The sequence below is a fragment of the Nycticebus coucang genome, chromosome 8 (genome assembly GCF_027406575.1).
Source record: "Nycticebus coucang isolate mNycCou1 chromosome 8, mNycCou1.pri, whole genome shotgun sequence".
Lineage (NCBI taxonomy): Eukaryota > Metazoa > Chordata > Mammalia > Primates > Lorisidae > Nycticebus > Nycticebus coucang.
The window spans coordinates 20,410,300-20,426,435 of NC_069787.1; the positions used below are offsets into that span (position 1 = coordinate 20,410,300).

The window sequence follows — 16,136 nt, forward strand, 5'->3', positions numbered from 1 at the left end:
CAGTTGCATCCTTATTATTTAATTTGCAAAGGATTCTAAATTCCAAAGACTATCCTTTTAAAAGTAGATACTATTGAAAAGAATGTGTGTGTATATATATACATATATATACACAAAATATATTTGTATATATATTTTTCGCTAATATTTCTGAAACTGTAGGGGAATAATCAGTAGGAAATCATATCTATATATAAAATAGTAGTGTTCATTTCAGGTTAAAATCTAAGGAAATGGAAAATAATATAACCAAGGCACAGTATGTTCTCCCCACAGGACACTAAATCAGCATTCCTATGAAGTAATTATAGTAGTACTATAAATGTTTTTAGCTCTCAAAAAAAAAAAAAAAGTTTCTCCAACCATTTTATCATTAATTCTAAACATGTGTCATAAAAAATATTTTTGGTCATGTGTAAATGCAGTTTTAAAAAGTTTTCTAATGCAGATATATTGAATTTACCAAAGAAGTTAAGAATATTTTGACATCACTCAATATTCTGATCATTCTGAGATATGTCTTATGGTTTATTTGATATTAAAAAAAGAAATTTCCAACATGTGTGTATTTCAGCCTGGATGTGAGAAGACAACTTTCAGGTAATATATGCATGCATCATCTCTCTTAAGTTTATGGGAGACTCTGGTGACTGAGACAAATATATAATTTTTAATGGAACAGTGACCTTATTTTTCTATTACCTATTTTCTATTACATATGAATAGACAAAATCTGAGAAATAGACACAAATACCATAAACCACCATTCGGTGTTAGTTTCCCCAGTTATTTTTCTCCTTCATTTATAAATTCTAGTTAGAATTTTAATTAAGATTGTCATAGGTTGCTGCTGAATGTTTTATGGGAATTACGTTGGAGTTCATGCTCCCTTGTATTATAAACTTTTATGGCTTTCACATGACACTGCTGATATTTTCAAGGCAATTAGAATAAGCGATAGGATGCATAGACCATGCTGAAGCTAAAGTCATAATTTTAAAATGGTCTTCCCACCGGCTAATCATTGCATTAGGCATCCTAACCTGGATGTATTTCTTCCTTATTGTTCCTTTGACACTTTTCCATGACATGCTAATGACTTGCACCATTTGCTATAAAAGATATTACCAAATATTTCATAAACTTTTTGAAATTCGATTAGCTCACCATAAAAAATGAGTTGACCCTTGGCAAGGTTTCTTCCTCGAAGGTTGCCTGCAATGCACTCATAAAAGCCTTCATCTTCTTGTTGAAAGTTTGGGATTTCAAGGATAGCTTGGGATTTGCTGTACTTGACTTTCCCTGGCAATGGGCTTCCATCCAACCTCCTCCAACTAATATCAGGGACTGGACTAAACAGTTATACCTCATTAGAATAGAAGATCGTTTAGTCTTTATGACAGCAGAATGAAACAATAACATCCTTAAAAATAATTCTCAAGAAACGCAATTCAGTCTATTACGTTGTGATTCGTTTCCAGATCTCATGCAATCGTTCACCATCCATTCAGACAGCCATTTATTTAACACTTTATTAAATTGTGCAAGTCACTGTGCTATGTTCATGGAATATATTGCTGAATAAAATAGACGTGTCCTCTGTCCTCATGTTGCTTATAGACTAATGGAAAAATATCCCAGAAACAAATAATAAAATAAACAAATTTGCAAATTGTAATAACTGAAACAAAAGAACTAGAGTGAGTGCATAGATGGTATTCAGATTGTATCAATTTAAATACTGTGGTCAAGGAAATTCTTTGTGAGTGTGCGATATTTAAAACTAGATAGGCTCTACTTTTATTTGTAGATTTTAAGGCAAAATGTAAATTTCTCTAGAGCTAAATTGGTACTAATAGGTCATTGGAAACCTATTGGATAGGTGAGGTAATTATCAAGAGGGATCAGTACTATGAACCAGACACATATGAATTGGTCATAGGTCTTCTGTTATCCTCAAAAGAACATACTCGTTTATACATAATTTTGAAAACAATGATTAAGGATGGATTTATAGTGCACTCTGTCTCTAGTTAGAAAGAATTTGTAAATAGAGTTCCTTTATGTATCAGAATATAGTCTAGTATTCCATGTCTAGTGATTTTAATCTAATATGGATATATTTTAAAAGAACAACAATAAATTATGTAATATTTGAAACTAAGTGTTCATTCAATAAAGGATAAATTTAATGACATAGAAGGCATCATTGTGACAGTTATAACATAAAAAAATGCAGGCAATGAGCAAATTCTAGCAGAAAGTAGTCACTAAAATCTAAGTATTCACTCGTTTGTAAAGGGAATCTCCAGGCTGTTGACATCAACATCTCTCCTCTCCTCTTGTCAAGTCATTCTTTGTTCTCTTATGGATTTGAAGATAATTTAAATATTTCTATTCTAATTATATTTCAAATTAATCATAATAATGGTAGTAAGTCATTTTGCAAAGTCAATTTGTAAACCTTGTAGAAGATACAGGCTTTCTTTCAGTCAGCAAAAGTGATACGGGAGAATCACCTTATCACATGCAAAGTAGTTGACAAATAAAGATCTGGAGAGTCTGTGCAGGAACCAACTGCAGAAAATTGGTGATGACTCAGTAGAGGCTTCAAATAAAGCGAGAAAGCTGATGAAGCCCCAGGAATTTTTATTGGCAAAAAATTATGATTCTCCTATGCACATCAAAGATAAAGTACCAAAAGTTGTATTTTTGTGCTCATACATATTTGTCAGAAAGCATGCCCTAAATCAGCGTCTGATTCATCTATTTTTCTCAGAATTAGCATACAGTTACAGTTATATCTTGAGTGTTTTTAGACACAAAATAAAATAATTATCATAAATTTAGATTATGTCCTTTTACAAAGCCTTGCCACTTACCTCAAATTTAAGTTGACATTTTAGTAAATTGGCGTATTCCTGGCAACAATTAACCTTGGATAACGGGCTTTTCTTTTCATGCGTGTTTGTGAAATGCCAAACCAATAAAATGAAATTCTAAAAGAAAACTTATTCACACAGAAAAATATTCACAAAGTCTGGTGAATTTTATAGTATTTGTGGTATTATTCAGTTAAAAAATACATGTATTGCATATGTGAACACATTGAAGTTGTGATCTGTTGGTAGTTGAGAGATGAATACCATTAATTTTCCTCTCTTTGCTAACTTCTATTTTCCATTATTTTCCTACAATGAGCATGCATTACCTGTGTAATAAAATTTTTCCCAGAAAATTTATTTATAAAGAGAAAAATAAATAGAGGTCCTGATACTTGTCTGAATTAATGATCCGTTGGTATCTTTTTATGACGGTGAATTTTTGAGGCATATGACAAATTCATGCAAAATATCCAACTACAAAAACTTTATTCTAAAACATTCAGACAAAAAGTAAGTAAAAATGGTATATTTTTCCCATTGTTATTTCTTAGTTCTGTAGATTGATTGTGAAGACAGAAATCAATCTTTTACATAACTAAATACCTAAAATAAGTAATTTTGAGAATTTTGACAATTATAATTATTACAACAATATCACATCAAATAGCTACTCCTTATAAATAAACTCTGAACCCTGTGCCAGTTATTGTATATGTGTATAACAGGTATGTAGAATTTCATTTACATTTTCCTACAGCTATAAAGGCCGAGCTGGGATTTATTTTAAGGTTTTCTTGCATCAGAAGCTATGAGGGAATCCTGACCTCACAGATTTTATAAGATGATTCCCTGACAGCCTAGGTTTTTGTGATTTTACAAAAGTGGCTTTCCATTTTAAGTGTCCCAGTCCTGTATTGATAAAAACAAACAAACAAACAAACAAACAAAAAAAAAAAACAGTAAAGCAAGACTAACCAATCCCAACTACCCCAACTACCGTGACAACTGACAACACTGAAATCTCACTAAATTGTTTTCCTTGAAGGGAAAAAAAGAGGTGTCCTATGCAGATATACTTTGACCATAGTTGTATATCATAAAGTGTCGGAACTGAACCCATATCCCATCAAATAACGTTTCCAATCAAGATCCTGGTGTACTTTCACCCTCTACAGCCAGTCCAAGTTATCTCTTTATTAGAGACTTCCCACAGACGGTAGCCAACTTTATCACACAAAGAGGAAGCTTAAACCAGCTAGAAATTCACATGTCCCTAGGGCACCAAAAAGTGCTAGGGGCCAGGACATAGATACTCCAGCTGCCATGGCCCTGAATGTGAGACAAATCTATGGATTGATTACCTGTCTTCACTCCAGAGCTCTCCTTACAGGACTGAGCCAAAGTTACCTTCTGTGGAACCTTGCTTGGCACTATACTGTGCTTGGCTACCTTTTCTTTACTGTTCCGCTTCCATTTTCCTGTGGATTCTTCGTAAGAAATCTAATAAATCAGTTCCAAAAACCTATCCTGTCAGAGTGTGGCTCTTGAAAATCTGATCAATTAAAATCCCTAATTTACTCTATCATGTGCTACTTTAGTTATAATATGAACTATAGATAACCCTTAAATATTTCTTATGATGACATTTATATACAGCCATTAGACACACACAAAAGTGGAAGTCTGGTGAACTGAAAGTCAATGGCATACAAGACAAATTTGAGAACTTATTGTTATGTGGGGCCAAATGACACCAGAATATTAGCAAAAGGCAAAAAATGCGAGAGATGTGGACCTTAACAGAGACATGTAAGATGCTCATTTAAAAAAGAAACTCCCCTAAAATGTTCTTTTTATTTTTAAGCCCATTTGAGTTTGGAGTGATGTCTTTAATAAACCGTTCAATTACAGAGAAGATTGTAAGATTCAGTCTAAAGTACTTGGTTCTAACAAAAGAGTTTTCAATTTGGAAGATGGCTATAAGATTCATATTTCTGGATTCTAAATCCACATGGGTCACGTGTTAGCTTTTGCTTGAATTTTTATTTTCCTTAGAAAACCCAATCCTCTTTATCTTTATCCATCTGATTTGAGTTGTACTGACTTCACCTTGGATATCAGGAGCGAGCACATAATTCAGGTCTTGCCATTGGAGGCTTGTACCCCATGGCCACTTTGACTGGTCAACAAAGGAACCAAAATAAGCCAATAAGAGACAATTAGAGTTAATTCAGGAACTGCTTTTGGAATGATTATTGAAGGGATGTCTTTCCACTAAGGTTTTTTGAGACAGTGGGATAAAACTTCAAGCAATACTTTTCTAGCAAATGGAGACAGTGTCTTTGAAAATCAAAGCTAACACAGAGGAGAGAAACTTGGAATTCTTCACACATCTAAATCAAGTCATGCCTGGTTGCCAAAAATAAAAATAAAAAATAAAAATCTCTCTTTGAACATTTCAGTTAGCCAATACATTCTCTTTTTGTCTTGAGCCCATTTGAGTCATTTTTCTGCTATTTTCAACCAAAAAAGACCTGACCAACAGATTCTAAATACCGCAGTTCAAATGCTAGCTGGGTTACTTTCTACCATGGGACTGAATTAAATGATACGGTGAATTCCTCCAGGATATGTGTATTATATTGTATGCTAGAGATACTATAGAATCTTCCAATGGAAAAAAAAAATCAAAAAATAATAAAAGTTTTAAAAATTAAAAAAGAAAGTCTTAAGTATATTTTGTGGCTATATTTTATATTAACAAACATTTTCATGGGAGAAAAGATTTCATAGTTACTAATGAAATCTTGTGGTTTTTTCAGATTGGTTGTATCACTGCTAAACATGAATTCCATGTCCCTAATGATTACCATTGATTATATACAATATAGAGTCAGAAAGTATAAAAGCAAATATTATTTAAAAATATATGCAACTTTTTTTTTTCTTTTTTTGCAGTTTTTGGCCTGGGCTGGGTTCGAACCTGCCACCTCTGGCATATGGGGCCATTGCCCTACTCCTTTGAGCCACAGGTGCCGCCCTAAAAATATATACATCTTCTAATGAATAGTTTCCATTTTATCCTGGCAATTCTTACAAACACACTAAATGAATTGCTTTAGATTTTATACCATCTCTCTTTTCTGAAGCCATCCCAATGGCAGTGAGTGGGAAAAGCTGAAATCAATGAAAAACAAAATTATTTTAGTAGTATGCCTTAATGTTTAAATGCCAGTTAATTTTTCCAAGATACCCCACAGTGCGTAGATAATACTAATAACAATTACAGTAAAGTTATGATAGCATAATATTATAATTTGTGCAATGTAAAAAAGAAAATGGCTCATACTTTGCTATATTTTATTGCATATTAATAAGCATGAATTTTCTCATTTACAGTATGGGAATTAATAATAGTACATAATCCAGAGGCTTCTTGTGAGGATTAAATGAGATTATCCACGTCATGTGCTTAGCACACTGTCAAGCACACGTTAAACCATGTGTCTGAACATTCAAACAAAAAAAATTAATCAAATATTTTAAGATCATTATGATGTGATTATTATCATCTCAAAAACAAGAATCCTAGTTTATATTATTTATTTTCTACTCTCTGTTAAGGGCTACATATGTCTAGGTATTCGATACAAACTGATTTATAAGTATTTCTTCATAAGGAAAGTAGGAACCTCTCAGATGAGGCTGGGCATGCCTACCTGAAGAAGACTTCTCTTTTTCAACCTGGCAAATCTCCTAGGACCATTGCAGTAGGAAGGAAAGGAATTAGAGTTCTCCAAAGAGAAGAAAATCTGGCATATGAAAGCTGTTCATTTAAAAAATGATACTAATGATTAATTGAGTGCTTACTATGTACCAGGCTCTGTGAGAGATGGCTTTCACATGTCATCTGAATTAAATACTTAGCTGGCATCTCCTAACAATGCTAATGAACTTTTTAGAATGTTACTCACGTTTAGACAGGTAATTTCAACTAAATTATTACCTGCCAACTCTCTTCCAGAACAGGCTAGTTTATCGTGATCTACCTTCTAATTCTTTGGAGTTGCCACCCATTCAATTATAAGCATCAGTGGACTCTTCCTCCTTCTGTGCCTTCAGCATTCTTTTTAGGTTCCACCTAGTTTGTCCACCTTGATAACACGAGGAATGCAATCAATGTTCACTGACAGTTCATTTAGGTTCAAAGTAAATAATCTATTTAAAATGCAGAGTCTATAAATTAATCACACCAAAAAAAAAAAAATGTCATAGAGCAAGGCGGAGTTTTGAAGGGTCTTTGGAATAAAGATCATTGTTAAATCTCCTGGAACTGTGCCATTATAGAGTTAAAATAAATGGTCTCTTTATCATTCTGAAGACAGAGATGAGCCATCCCTGGCAACCTTTCCTTTTCAGTTACAATTCTATCCACAATCACCATTCTTTTTCTTTTCTTCTTTTTAAGAAATTGAGTTTGGATGTGAATCTTAGTAAGAAAACCAATTTGAAGCAAGGCTCTCATCCAAAGTTTCCTCAGACCATAGATGAAGGATTCATGAACCCATAACTTTAAAAGGAACACTGCAAAAGCCTTTTCTTATTTTGTTCCTGTTTTCTAAATGAAGTTTGCCTGAAATGTGAGTCCTCACAGTTGTGAAATACTCCTAGATGATAAAAGCAAAGTTTTTTCTCTCTCTCTCTCTTTTTTTCCTCTGGTTTTCTCCTTAAATAAGCATTACCATCAATACAAATTTTTACTCCATTCTGTCATGTCATTATGCTTCTACAAAGGGAGCAGCCTATTAATTTTATCTGAAGACAAAGAATACATTTGTTAACCATCTGGCCTAGTTCAACCTGAATTAGAAGTTAAATTGAAACTCTTCTCACACAAGTAGGGACTGTGCTTCAATTCTATACTTTTATTCCATAAACAGAATTTATATTACTAGTGCTATTTGAGAAAGCTTATATTTCTCCCCTGGATTTCTTAAACCTCATTATCCACAGCTTAAATCCAGACCATCCTAAGTTTTTAACTAAAGACTGGTGCAGAGAACTAGTTTTGTAAGATGCTTGCATTTGGGATTATTCTTAACCTGAACCTTATTTCAGAAAATCCTGTTAGGGCCATTTTTTAATCGAAGATCGTGAAGCAGAATAACAAAACCAGCAAAGAATGCCTTTGTTCAATTTTCAGACTGTTCAGCTAGCTGGTTTTATTTCCCCAACTTAAAATATTCATACAAAAAGCTTGGAATATAAGATTGTCCTGTGAGGATACAATATGGATAAATTCATGAGTTCTGTACAAAACCAATCTCACTGTTTTGGGAAAAGGAAAACATTTTTTTTCCCTGAGCATTGTAAATACAGTCATGATTCTGCCCTAGTTGTCAGTGCTTACTGTAGAATGAATGATTATGTTGCCCCCAAATCCAGAGATTGGAAACCTAACCTCCAAGGTGATGGTATTTAGAGATGGGTCCTTTGGAAGGTGATAAGGTGACATGAGTCCCTCATAAATGGGACTAGTGCCCTTATAAAATAGGCCTCAGGAAGCTCATTGCCTCTTCTACCACACGAGGACGGAGCTTGATGTGCTATCTGTGGCCCAGAAGGTGGGCCCTCACCAGACACCTTGCCAACCACTAAATCCACCAGGACTTTGATCGTGAATCTCAGCTTCCAGAACTGTGACAAATAAATATCTGCCATTTATAAGCCACCCAATCTATACTACTACTTGTAACCATCCAAAAGGACTAAGACAGTACCTGTATCAACTGTCCCTTGGGGAGGAAATCTTACGGAACTCATACATTAGTGTGGTATTTGACACCACAGTTGTCACAGTCGATTCAAAATCCACAAATGGTTTGCTCATAAAAATAATTGTAACAGAATGACACCTGCACCTGGACTAAGAGGACAAAGGTTAATTTTATGGAACTAACTTCTCCAAGCTTAAGTTTTCTCTTTACATTAAGAAGAGATAACAATGGATATATAAGTAGAGCAAATGAGTAAGTAGTAGTGACAGTGCATTCTGAAATATAAAATTTGAACCAGAAATTAAGCCTTAGTAAATTGTTTCACTGTCAAGATCACCAATAAAGACAATAAGGGACCTTTGTGCAAATATTCTCTTAGAATTCTGTTGTCAATTTCCACTCCTTTTAAGATAAGTAAAATAAGCACTGATTTATATGTAAAACATAAATGAAGCTCATTATTGTAAGACATGATAGAGCTAAAAATGATACTACGTTTATCAGTAAATTAATGGTTTGTTCCTAATCTCTATTTCTTTTTAATAATAACCCTAAATAAATACTTATGCTGCTCTTAGGCAAGAAAATCATAATTTGGTCAGGGTAGGTGGGATTCCCAAGGCTTATGTTATCTTGAGTTTATTTGGCTTGACCTTACCACAGTTTATAATCATAAAATTTCATATAAGGAAGTACATGAAACATTCAACATTATATTAATATTTAATGATTCTATTGTTATTATATCTAACACATATTTGGCACATATTATATGGCAGGCACTGCGCTGAGCACTTCTGAAAGCCATGACTAAGGCTGTACAAATTTTGTAGACGAACAGATTGGGAGTAGGATAGTTTCAGTTATATGTCCAACATCATACAGTAAATTAAAAAGAAAAAACTTGAAACAAAGTATGTCCTTCCATACAGTCTGAACTTTAAACTACCATGCCTTGCTGTCCCTCCATGAATTAATCAGCTTCAAAATGAAGCAAATCTTAGTAGGATATATCATATGTACTTAGCAATAAATTCTTCACCTAATGAACTAATATGTTTTGCAACAGGTAATTAAACTTCATTTTATACAGGATCTAAAAAGTGAAATTATGGATTTTTAAAATTATTACTTTAAACATATTGAGATTCCTACAAATTCTAGTAAAGGCTTAAAGATGAACTCCACAGTTAGCTGGAAAATAGGAAACAAGTAACTTATTCACTTTCCCTAGCTCAGTTCCAACTTTGATTTAAAATCTTTCTCTTCTGTAACTGCTAATTACTTAAGAGTAAGAACTGTGGATCTCCTGAGAGGGGTGGTGAAAGACTGGGGTAGAAAGGATGAAGAGTCGCTTCCGGACCTATATATATTCTTATTGGATGATTTTTTAGAGCTTTTAAATTTGTTGAATTTTAGAAACAGCATGTACAATTGAATTTATTCTTTGGGGGAAAAAAATGGAAGGGAATGTTTGACATTAGATTGACAGTACATCTTCAATTTCAGAAGAGGCTCACATGTTTGATGGATTCCTGGTCTTTGAAATGTAGCCTCTACAGTCATTCGTAAGGAGAATGTGGAAAGATATTTCAGAAACCTTAGGATTTTATACATTTTATAATTTTAATTTTTTTAATTAATTTATTTTTATTGTTAAATCATAGCTGTGTACATTAGTGCAATCAAGGGGTACAATGTGCGGGTTTCATATACAATCTGAAATATTCTCATCGAACTGTTCAACGTAGCCTTCATGGCATTTTCTTAGTTACTGTATGCAGGCATTTGTATTCTGCATTTTAATTTTCTAAATATATGCTATGGGATTTTATGTGAACATAAGCAAAATATAACCACGAGAATATTTATTACAGTGTTATTTATAACAACAAAAAAGAATGGAAACAAAACAGAAGGAAACTAAATGTATAGTAGTAGGAGAGTAACTGAAAAAATGTATTGCAATACACCACTGTCATAGTATGAGGGTGCAGAAGACAGTTTGATGACCTACAGATGTGTTCACAGTATTATTTTAATATTATTTTGCAAAAGAAGATGAGTACTATGCCAATTATATTAAAATTAGAAAATATGTATATCGAAATATTGAGAGTAGTTATCCTCTGAATGAGAAACTAAGTATAACATTAATTTTATTTTCTTTAGTGCCTAAATTGTTTGAATTTTCTTAAATGAACATGTCTTACTTTTACAATAATGTTACAAAAACCTTACTAAGTGGGGCAGAGTAAGATGGCAGACTAGAAACATCTCCTTGGTGTCTACTCATTATGAGACAGGGGAAAGTGGCATTCAGCCACCTCTAGCAGGGGAATCTGAACAGAAACATCACTCTGAGGCACAGTGAAGCAGCAGAAGACTGCAGGATCCAAGAAGGAGGTCTGGAGATGATGAACATTGACATGGAAGGCAGGTGGTTGGTATGGGCAGAAGTCAGCTAGTTGGCTCTCCCTTGGAGGGCTGGGGATGAGGAAGAGTTGTCCTGCAGCATTTTGATTCTGGACTGGGCTGCTTGCTGGAGCAGTAAGTAGAGACAAACAGCAATCAGCAGCTGGGGTTGAACACTTTGCAGGGTGGTTCTCCCAGTGGCTTTGCAGCTGGCAGGGCACCACAATTGTGGGAAGACCACATGCATAAGAGGGGAACAGTGTGTGGTATCCTAGTGCATTACATGTTCTGGTACACCTGCTGAGCTCCAGCAGGCATCCTTAGGGTGAGAGGAGCACCCCTGCAATCTCTATGAGGGATGTTTTTTTGTCAGGGGCACTGTCTGATGGGCCTCCTGGAAAGTCTGCCAAAAGCTTGGAGACCCCAGTCCCATGGGGACAGAATGCTAAGGAAGCAAACAGGCTGGGATTGAGGACAAAGAATTCAGGAAGACAAGATCAGGTTTCTCTTGCAAATAGATACAGATGATATATAGAAAAATCAAGCATGTGTTCTCTGTCAGTAGAGAGACACCACAGTGCCACCTGGTGTCCAAAAAATATATTGCTATAGAGAGAGAAATACACACACACACACACAAACATGCACATATATATATTGTTTTATAATTTTTGCTTCTTCTTTCATTTTTTTCTAAATTTTTCTTTTTCCTCTTTTATTGTTGTTGTTTTTGCTTGGTTGTGTTTTTATTTTTATTTTTTTCAATAGCAAGTGTTCCTCCATTTTTCTTATGGTTTTTCAGCCCCTTTTATTCTATCTTTCTTTTCCATTTCTTTTCTTACTCTCTATTTTGGCAGAGATTGCTCTACTTTTCTCATCATTCCCACATAAATTTCTCATACAACACCTAAGATATCCATTTTTATCCTGCCTTGTCTTATATAACTATATTTTTAATTTTTGTATTTATTTATTTATTTAATTTTTTTCTCTTCTCTCAGGGTTGGTTCAAGACAGGATTGATCTGGCTCAAGTCATGAGCTTTCTTGGGTTTCTTTTTAGCTTTGGCCTTTGGAAAGAAGGTATTTGTTGGTTCCTCCTGCAACATACTGCCGATTTCCTTCTATCTTGGACAGAGGTAGGATCTTGCTTTTTTGCAGGCTAGTAATCAACTTCAGACTTAGAAGGACCTGCAGTCCAGCACCAAAAGTCCTAGAGCATCAGGTGTCGTTAAAGCATCCTGCTAAACACCACCATTTCTCCTGATGCTCTCTTTCTCTGTTACTATTCTTTTTCTCTCCCTTTATTTAATTCTTTTCTTCTGCCCACTTTCTTTTTTTCCCTTTTTATCTTTTTCTTTTCTTTCTCTCTTCCACTCTTTACCCAACCTTACTTTTCACCTCATACCAAAAGGTCACTTCAATGCCTAAGGTCTAAGACAAGATAATTTAAAACAAAGGAGGTAGTGAGCAGGAAAAATTAAGGGGATTGAAGTAAACAAGAAGAGACAAATGAGAAAGAATGAATGAAACGTTATGGCAACATGAAAAACCAGAATAGAGCATCCCTCTCCAAAGAGATCATGAGGTATCTACCACAGAGGATTCCACCTATAAAGAATTAATGTAAATGACATAAAAAGAATTTAAAATATGGATGGAAAAAACAATAAAGGGCATTGAGGAGAAAATGGAAAAACACAACCCAAAAAATGGACAAAAGATATGAGTAATATAGAAAAGACATGGCGGTGCTAAGGACTTAAAGGAGTCAGTCAGAGAATGTAAGTGTGCAGTAGAAAGTATCAATAACAGATTAGACAATGGATAAGAACAAATCCTGGTGCTAGAGGATAAAGCTCTTGAGCTAACCCAGGCAATTAAAGAGGGATAAAAGAAGAGACATAAAGCAGAATATTCACTCAGAGAATTCTGGGACTTCATGAAGCATTCAAACAGGAATTATAGGTATTCCTGAAGGGAAATAAGAACATCCCAAAGGAATGGAAGTCCCACTGGAGGATATCATAAAAATTTCCCAAGTATCATTAAAGATTCCTAAACACTCATTTTATAGGGATATCTAACTCTGGATCATCTGAACACAAATAGAACACCTCTAAGAAACATTATAAGGAAACTTTCCAAAACTAAGATGAAAGAGAAAATTCTGCAAGCAGCCAAGAGTAAGTGCTAACTGACTTATAAGGGCAGATCCATCAGGATGACAGCAGATTTCTCAGCTGAAATTTTCCAAGCAAGAAGAGAATGGTCAGCTACCTTTAATATTCTTAAACAAATAATCGTAAACCCAGACTCTATATCCTTTTAAACTGAGCTTCAAAATCAATGGAGAAATCAAATCTACTACTGATATGCAAACATTGAGGAAATTCTCAACAAGACCAACTAACTCTACAGGAAATACTTAGACCTATTCTCCACACAGAACATCAAAATGGATCACCAATAAGTTAAATACCCAGAAACTAAAGGACAAAATCTAGCTTCCACAGTGGCGCATAGGATAAAACTAAGCAATAGACCTTCACAAAATAAGATGAGTAGAACTATACCACATTTATCAATTCTCTCAATAAATGTAAATTGCTTGAATTCCCCACTGAAGAGTCACAGGTAGTCCAATTGAATAAAAAAGGACAAGCCATCCACATATTGTCATAGGAAACATACCTAGACTTGAAAGACAAAATAAGACTCAGGTAAAGGCTTGGAAAACAATATTTCAGGAAAATAGAAATAAGAGGAAAGGGGGGGGTTGCAATTTTCTTCTCAGATATAAGTGGATTTAAAGCAACTAAGGTCAAAACAGACAAAGATGGTACTTCATATTGGTCAAGGGAACAATACAACAAAAGGACATTTCAATTCTAAATGTTTATGCACCCAACTTAAATTCTCCCTGATTTATGAAACAGACCTTAATTTGTCTAAGCAATATGATATCCTATAAAACCACAATACTAGTGCACTTTAACACTCCTCTTGCAGAGCTAGATAGATCCTCTAAACAGAAACTAAACAAAGATACAAGAGACCTAAATGCAACCATAGAGCAAAAGGGGTAAATAGACGTGTATAGAACACATCATCTCAAAACTAAAGAATATACATTTTTCTTATCAGTCCATGAAACATATTCCAATATAGATCATATACTAGGTTACAAATCAAACTACAGCAAAATCAAAAGAATTGAAATTATACCTGAATCTTCTCAGACCACAAGGCAATAAAGGTGGAACTTAACTCCAAGAAAAATTTTCATCTCCACCCAAAGACAAAGAAATTAAGCAACCTTATGCTGAATGACAGTTGTATTAAGGAAAAGATAAAGGAGGAAATCGTTAAATTCCTCAATCCTAACAACAATGAAGCTTACCAAAATCTTGGGGATATTGCAAAAGCAATTCTACAAGGGAAATTTATCATATCAGATGCCTACATCCAAAGCACAGAAAGAGAGCACATCAACAATATAATGAATCATCTTAAGGAATTGGAAAATGAAGAGCAATCCAATTCCAAATCTAGCAGAAGAAAAGAAATAACAAAAAGTAATCAGATATAAATGATATTGAAAATAAAAAAAAATCATTCAGAAAATCAATGAAACAAAAAGCTGGTTCTTCAAAAAGCTAATTCTTCAAAAAGATAAAATCAATAAACCTGTGGCCAGATTAACTAGAACAGAAAAATAAAATATCTAGCAACATCAATCAGAAATGAAAAAGGGGAAATAGCAACAGATACCACTGAGATATGACAGATTATTTCTGACTACTACAAAAATATGTATGCCCGGAAATCTGACAATGTGGAAGAAATGGAGCAACACCTGGAATCACACCACCTCCCTAGACTTAACCGGGAAGTAATGCAACTCTTGAACAGATCACTATTAAGCACTGAGATTGAAGAAACAATAAAAATCCCTCAACAACCACAACAAAAGCCCTGGTTTCACACCAATCTTCAAAGATGAACTTGTACCTATGCTGCAGAACCTATTCCAAAACATTGAGAAGAAAGAAACCTTTCCTAACATGTTCTATGAAGCAAACATCATCCTGTACCAAAACCAGGAAAGGACCCAACTAAAAAAGAAAACTACAGACCAATTTCACTAATAAATATTAATGCAAACATATTCAACAAAATCCTAGCCAATAAATTATAGCTACACATAAAAAAGAAGTACACATCATGTTCAAGTAAGCTTCTTCCTAGTGATGCAAGGCTGGTTTAACATATTCTAATCCATAAATGTAATTCACCATATCAATAGAAGCAAAAGCAAAAACTATATGATCCTATCAATAGATGTAGAAAAAGTATTTGATTAAATTCAGCATTCTTTTCTAACAAGAACACTTAAGAATTTATGTATAGGTGGCACATTTCTTAAAATAATTGAAGCCATCTACGACAAACCCACAACTAATATCATACTGAATGGAGTAAAACTAAAAGCTTTTCCACTTAGAACAGGAACCAGACAAGGAAGTCCTCTATTACCACTGCTATTCAACACAGTGCTGGAAGTTCTAGCTAATGCAATCAGGCAAGCAAAGGACATAAAGGCCATCCAAATGGGGGCAGAGCAGGTCAAACTCTTGCTCTTTGCAAATGATATGATCTTTCCCATGATCTCCACTGCCACAGGGCCAAGTACATCATGAAGGAAGAACTCTGCTGGGCCCTCTTCAGCATGCAGGCCACAGGCCATGTGCAGCGTGGCACCTCCTATTACAGGTGACAGCTCCTTGATGCCTCAGAGGGAGAGGAGTCCCCCCAGGGCAAGACCTCATCCCTCATCCTGACCTTTCTGAAGATACTGCAGTGAAATTTCAGGTCCCTGGAGGCCTTGTGCAGCCAGGGACTGGTCTGGGGACACTATGCTTAACTGGTAGTGCCTACAAGCTTGGCCACTTCTTATCACCCCTCCCTCACCATACAGGACCATAGATGAGGAAGCAGAAGGAAGGGCTGGAAAACTGGGTGGGCTGGCCAAAGGAGAACTTCATGTTCCTGGCATG

At 34.7% G+C, this 16,136-nt stretch overlaps 1 protein-coding gene across 2 annotated transcripts in view; it reads right to left on the minus strand.

Moving 5' to 3' along the window:
• The window catches only part of CNTN6 (contactin 6), a 353,237-nt gene that overhangs the window by 103,992 nt on the left and 233,109 nt on the right, over positions 1-16,136 (minus strand). Inside the window, exon 7 of one of the 2 annotated variants that reach the window (XM_053600445.1) lies at positions 1,168-1,347. In XM_053600445.1, the coding sequence (XP_053456420.1) occupies positions 1,168-1,347 (180 nt within the window). Of the gene's footprint in view, positions 1-1,167; positions 1,353-16,136 lie in introns of both variants that reach the window. The other variant, XM_053600444.1, reaches the window with a different exon arrangement.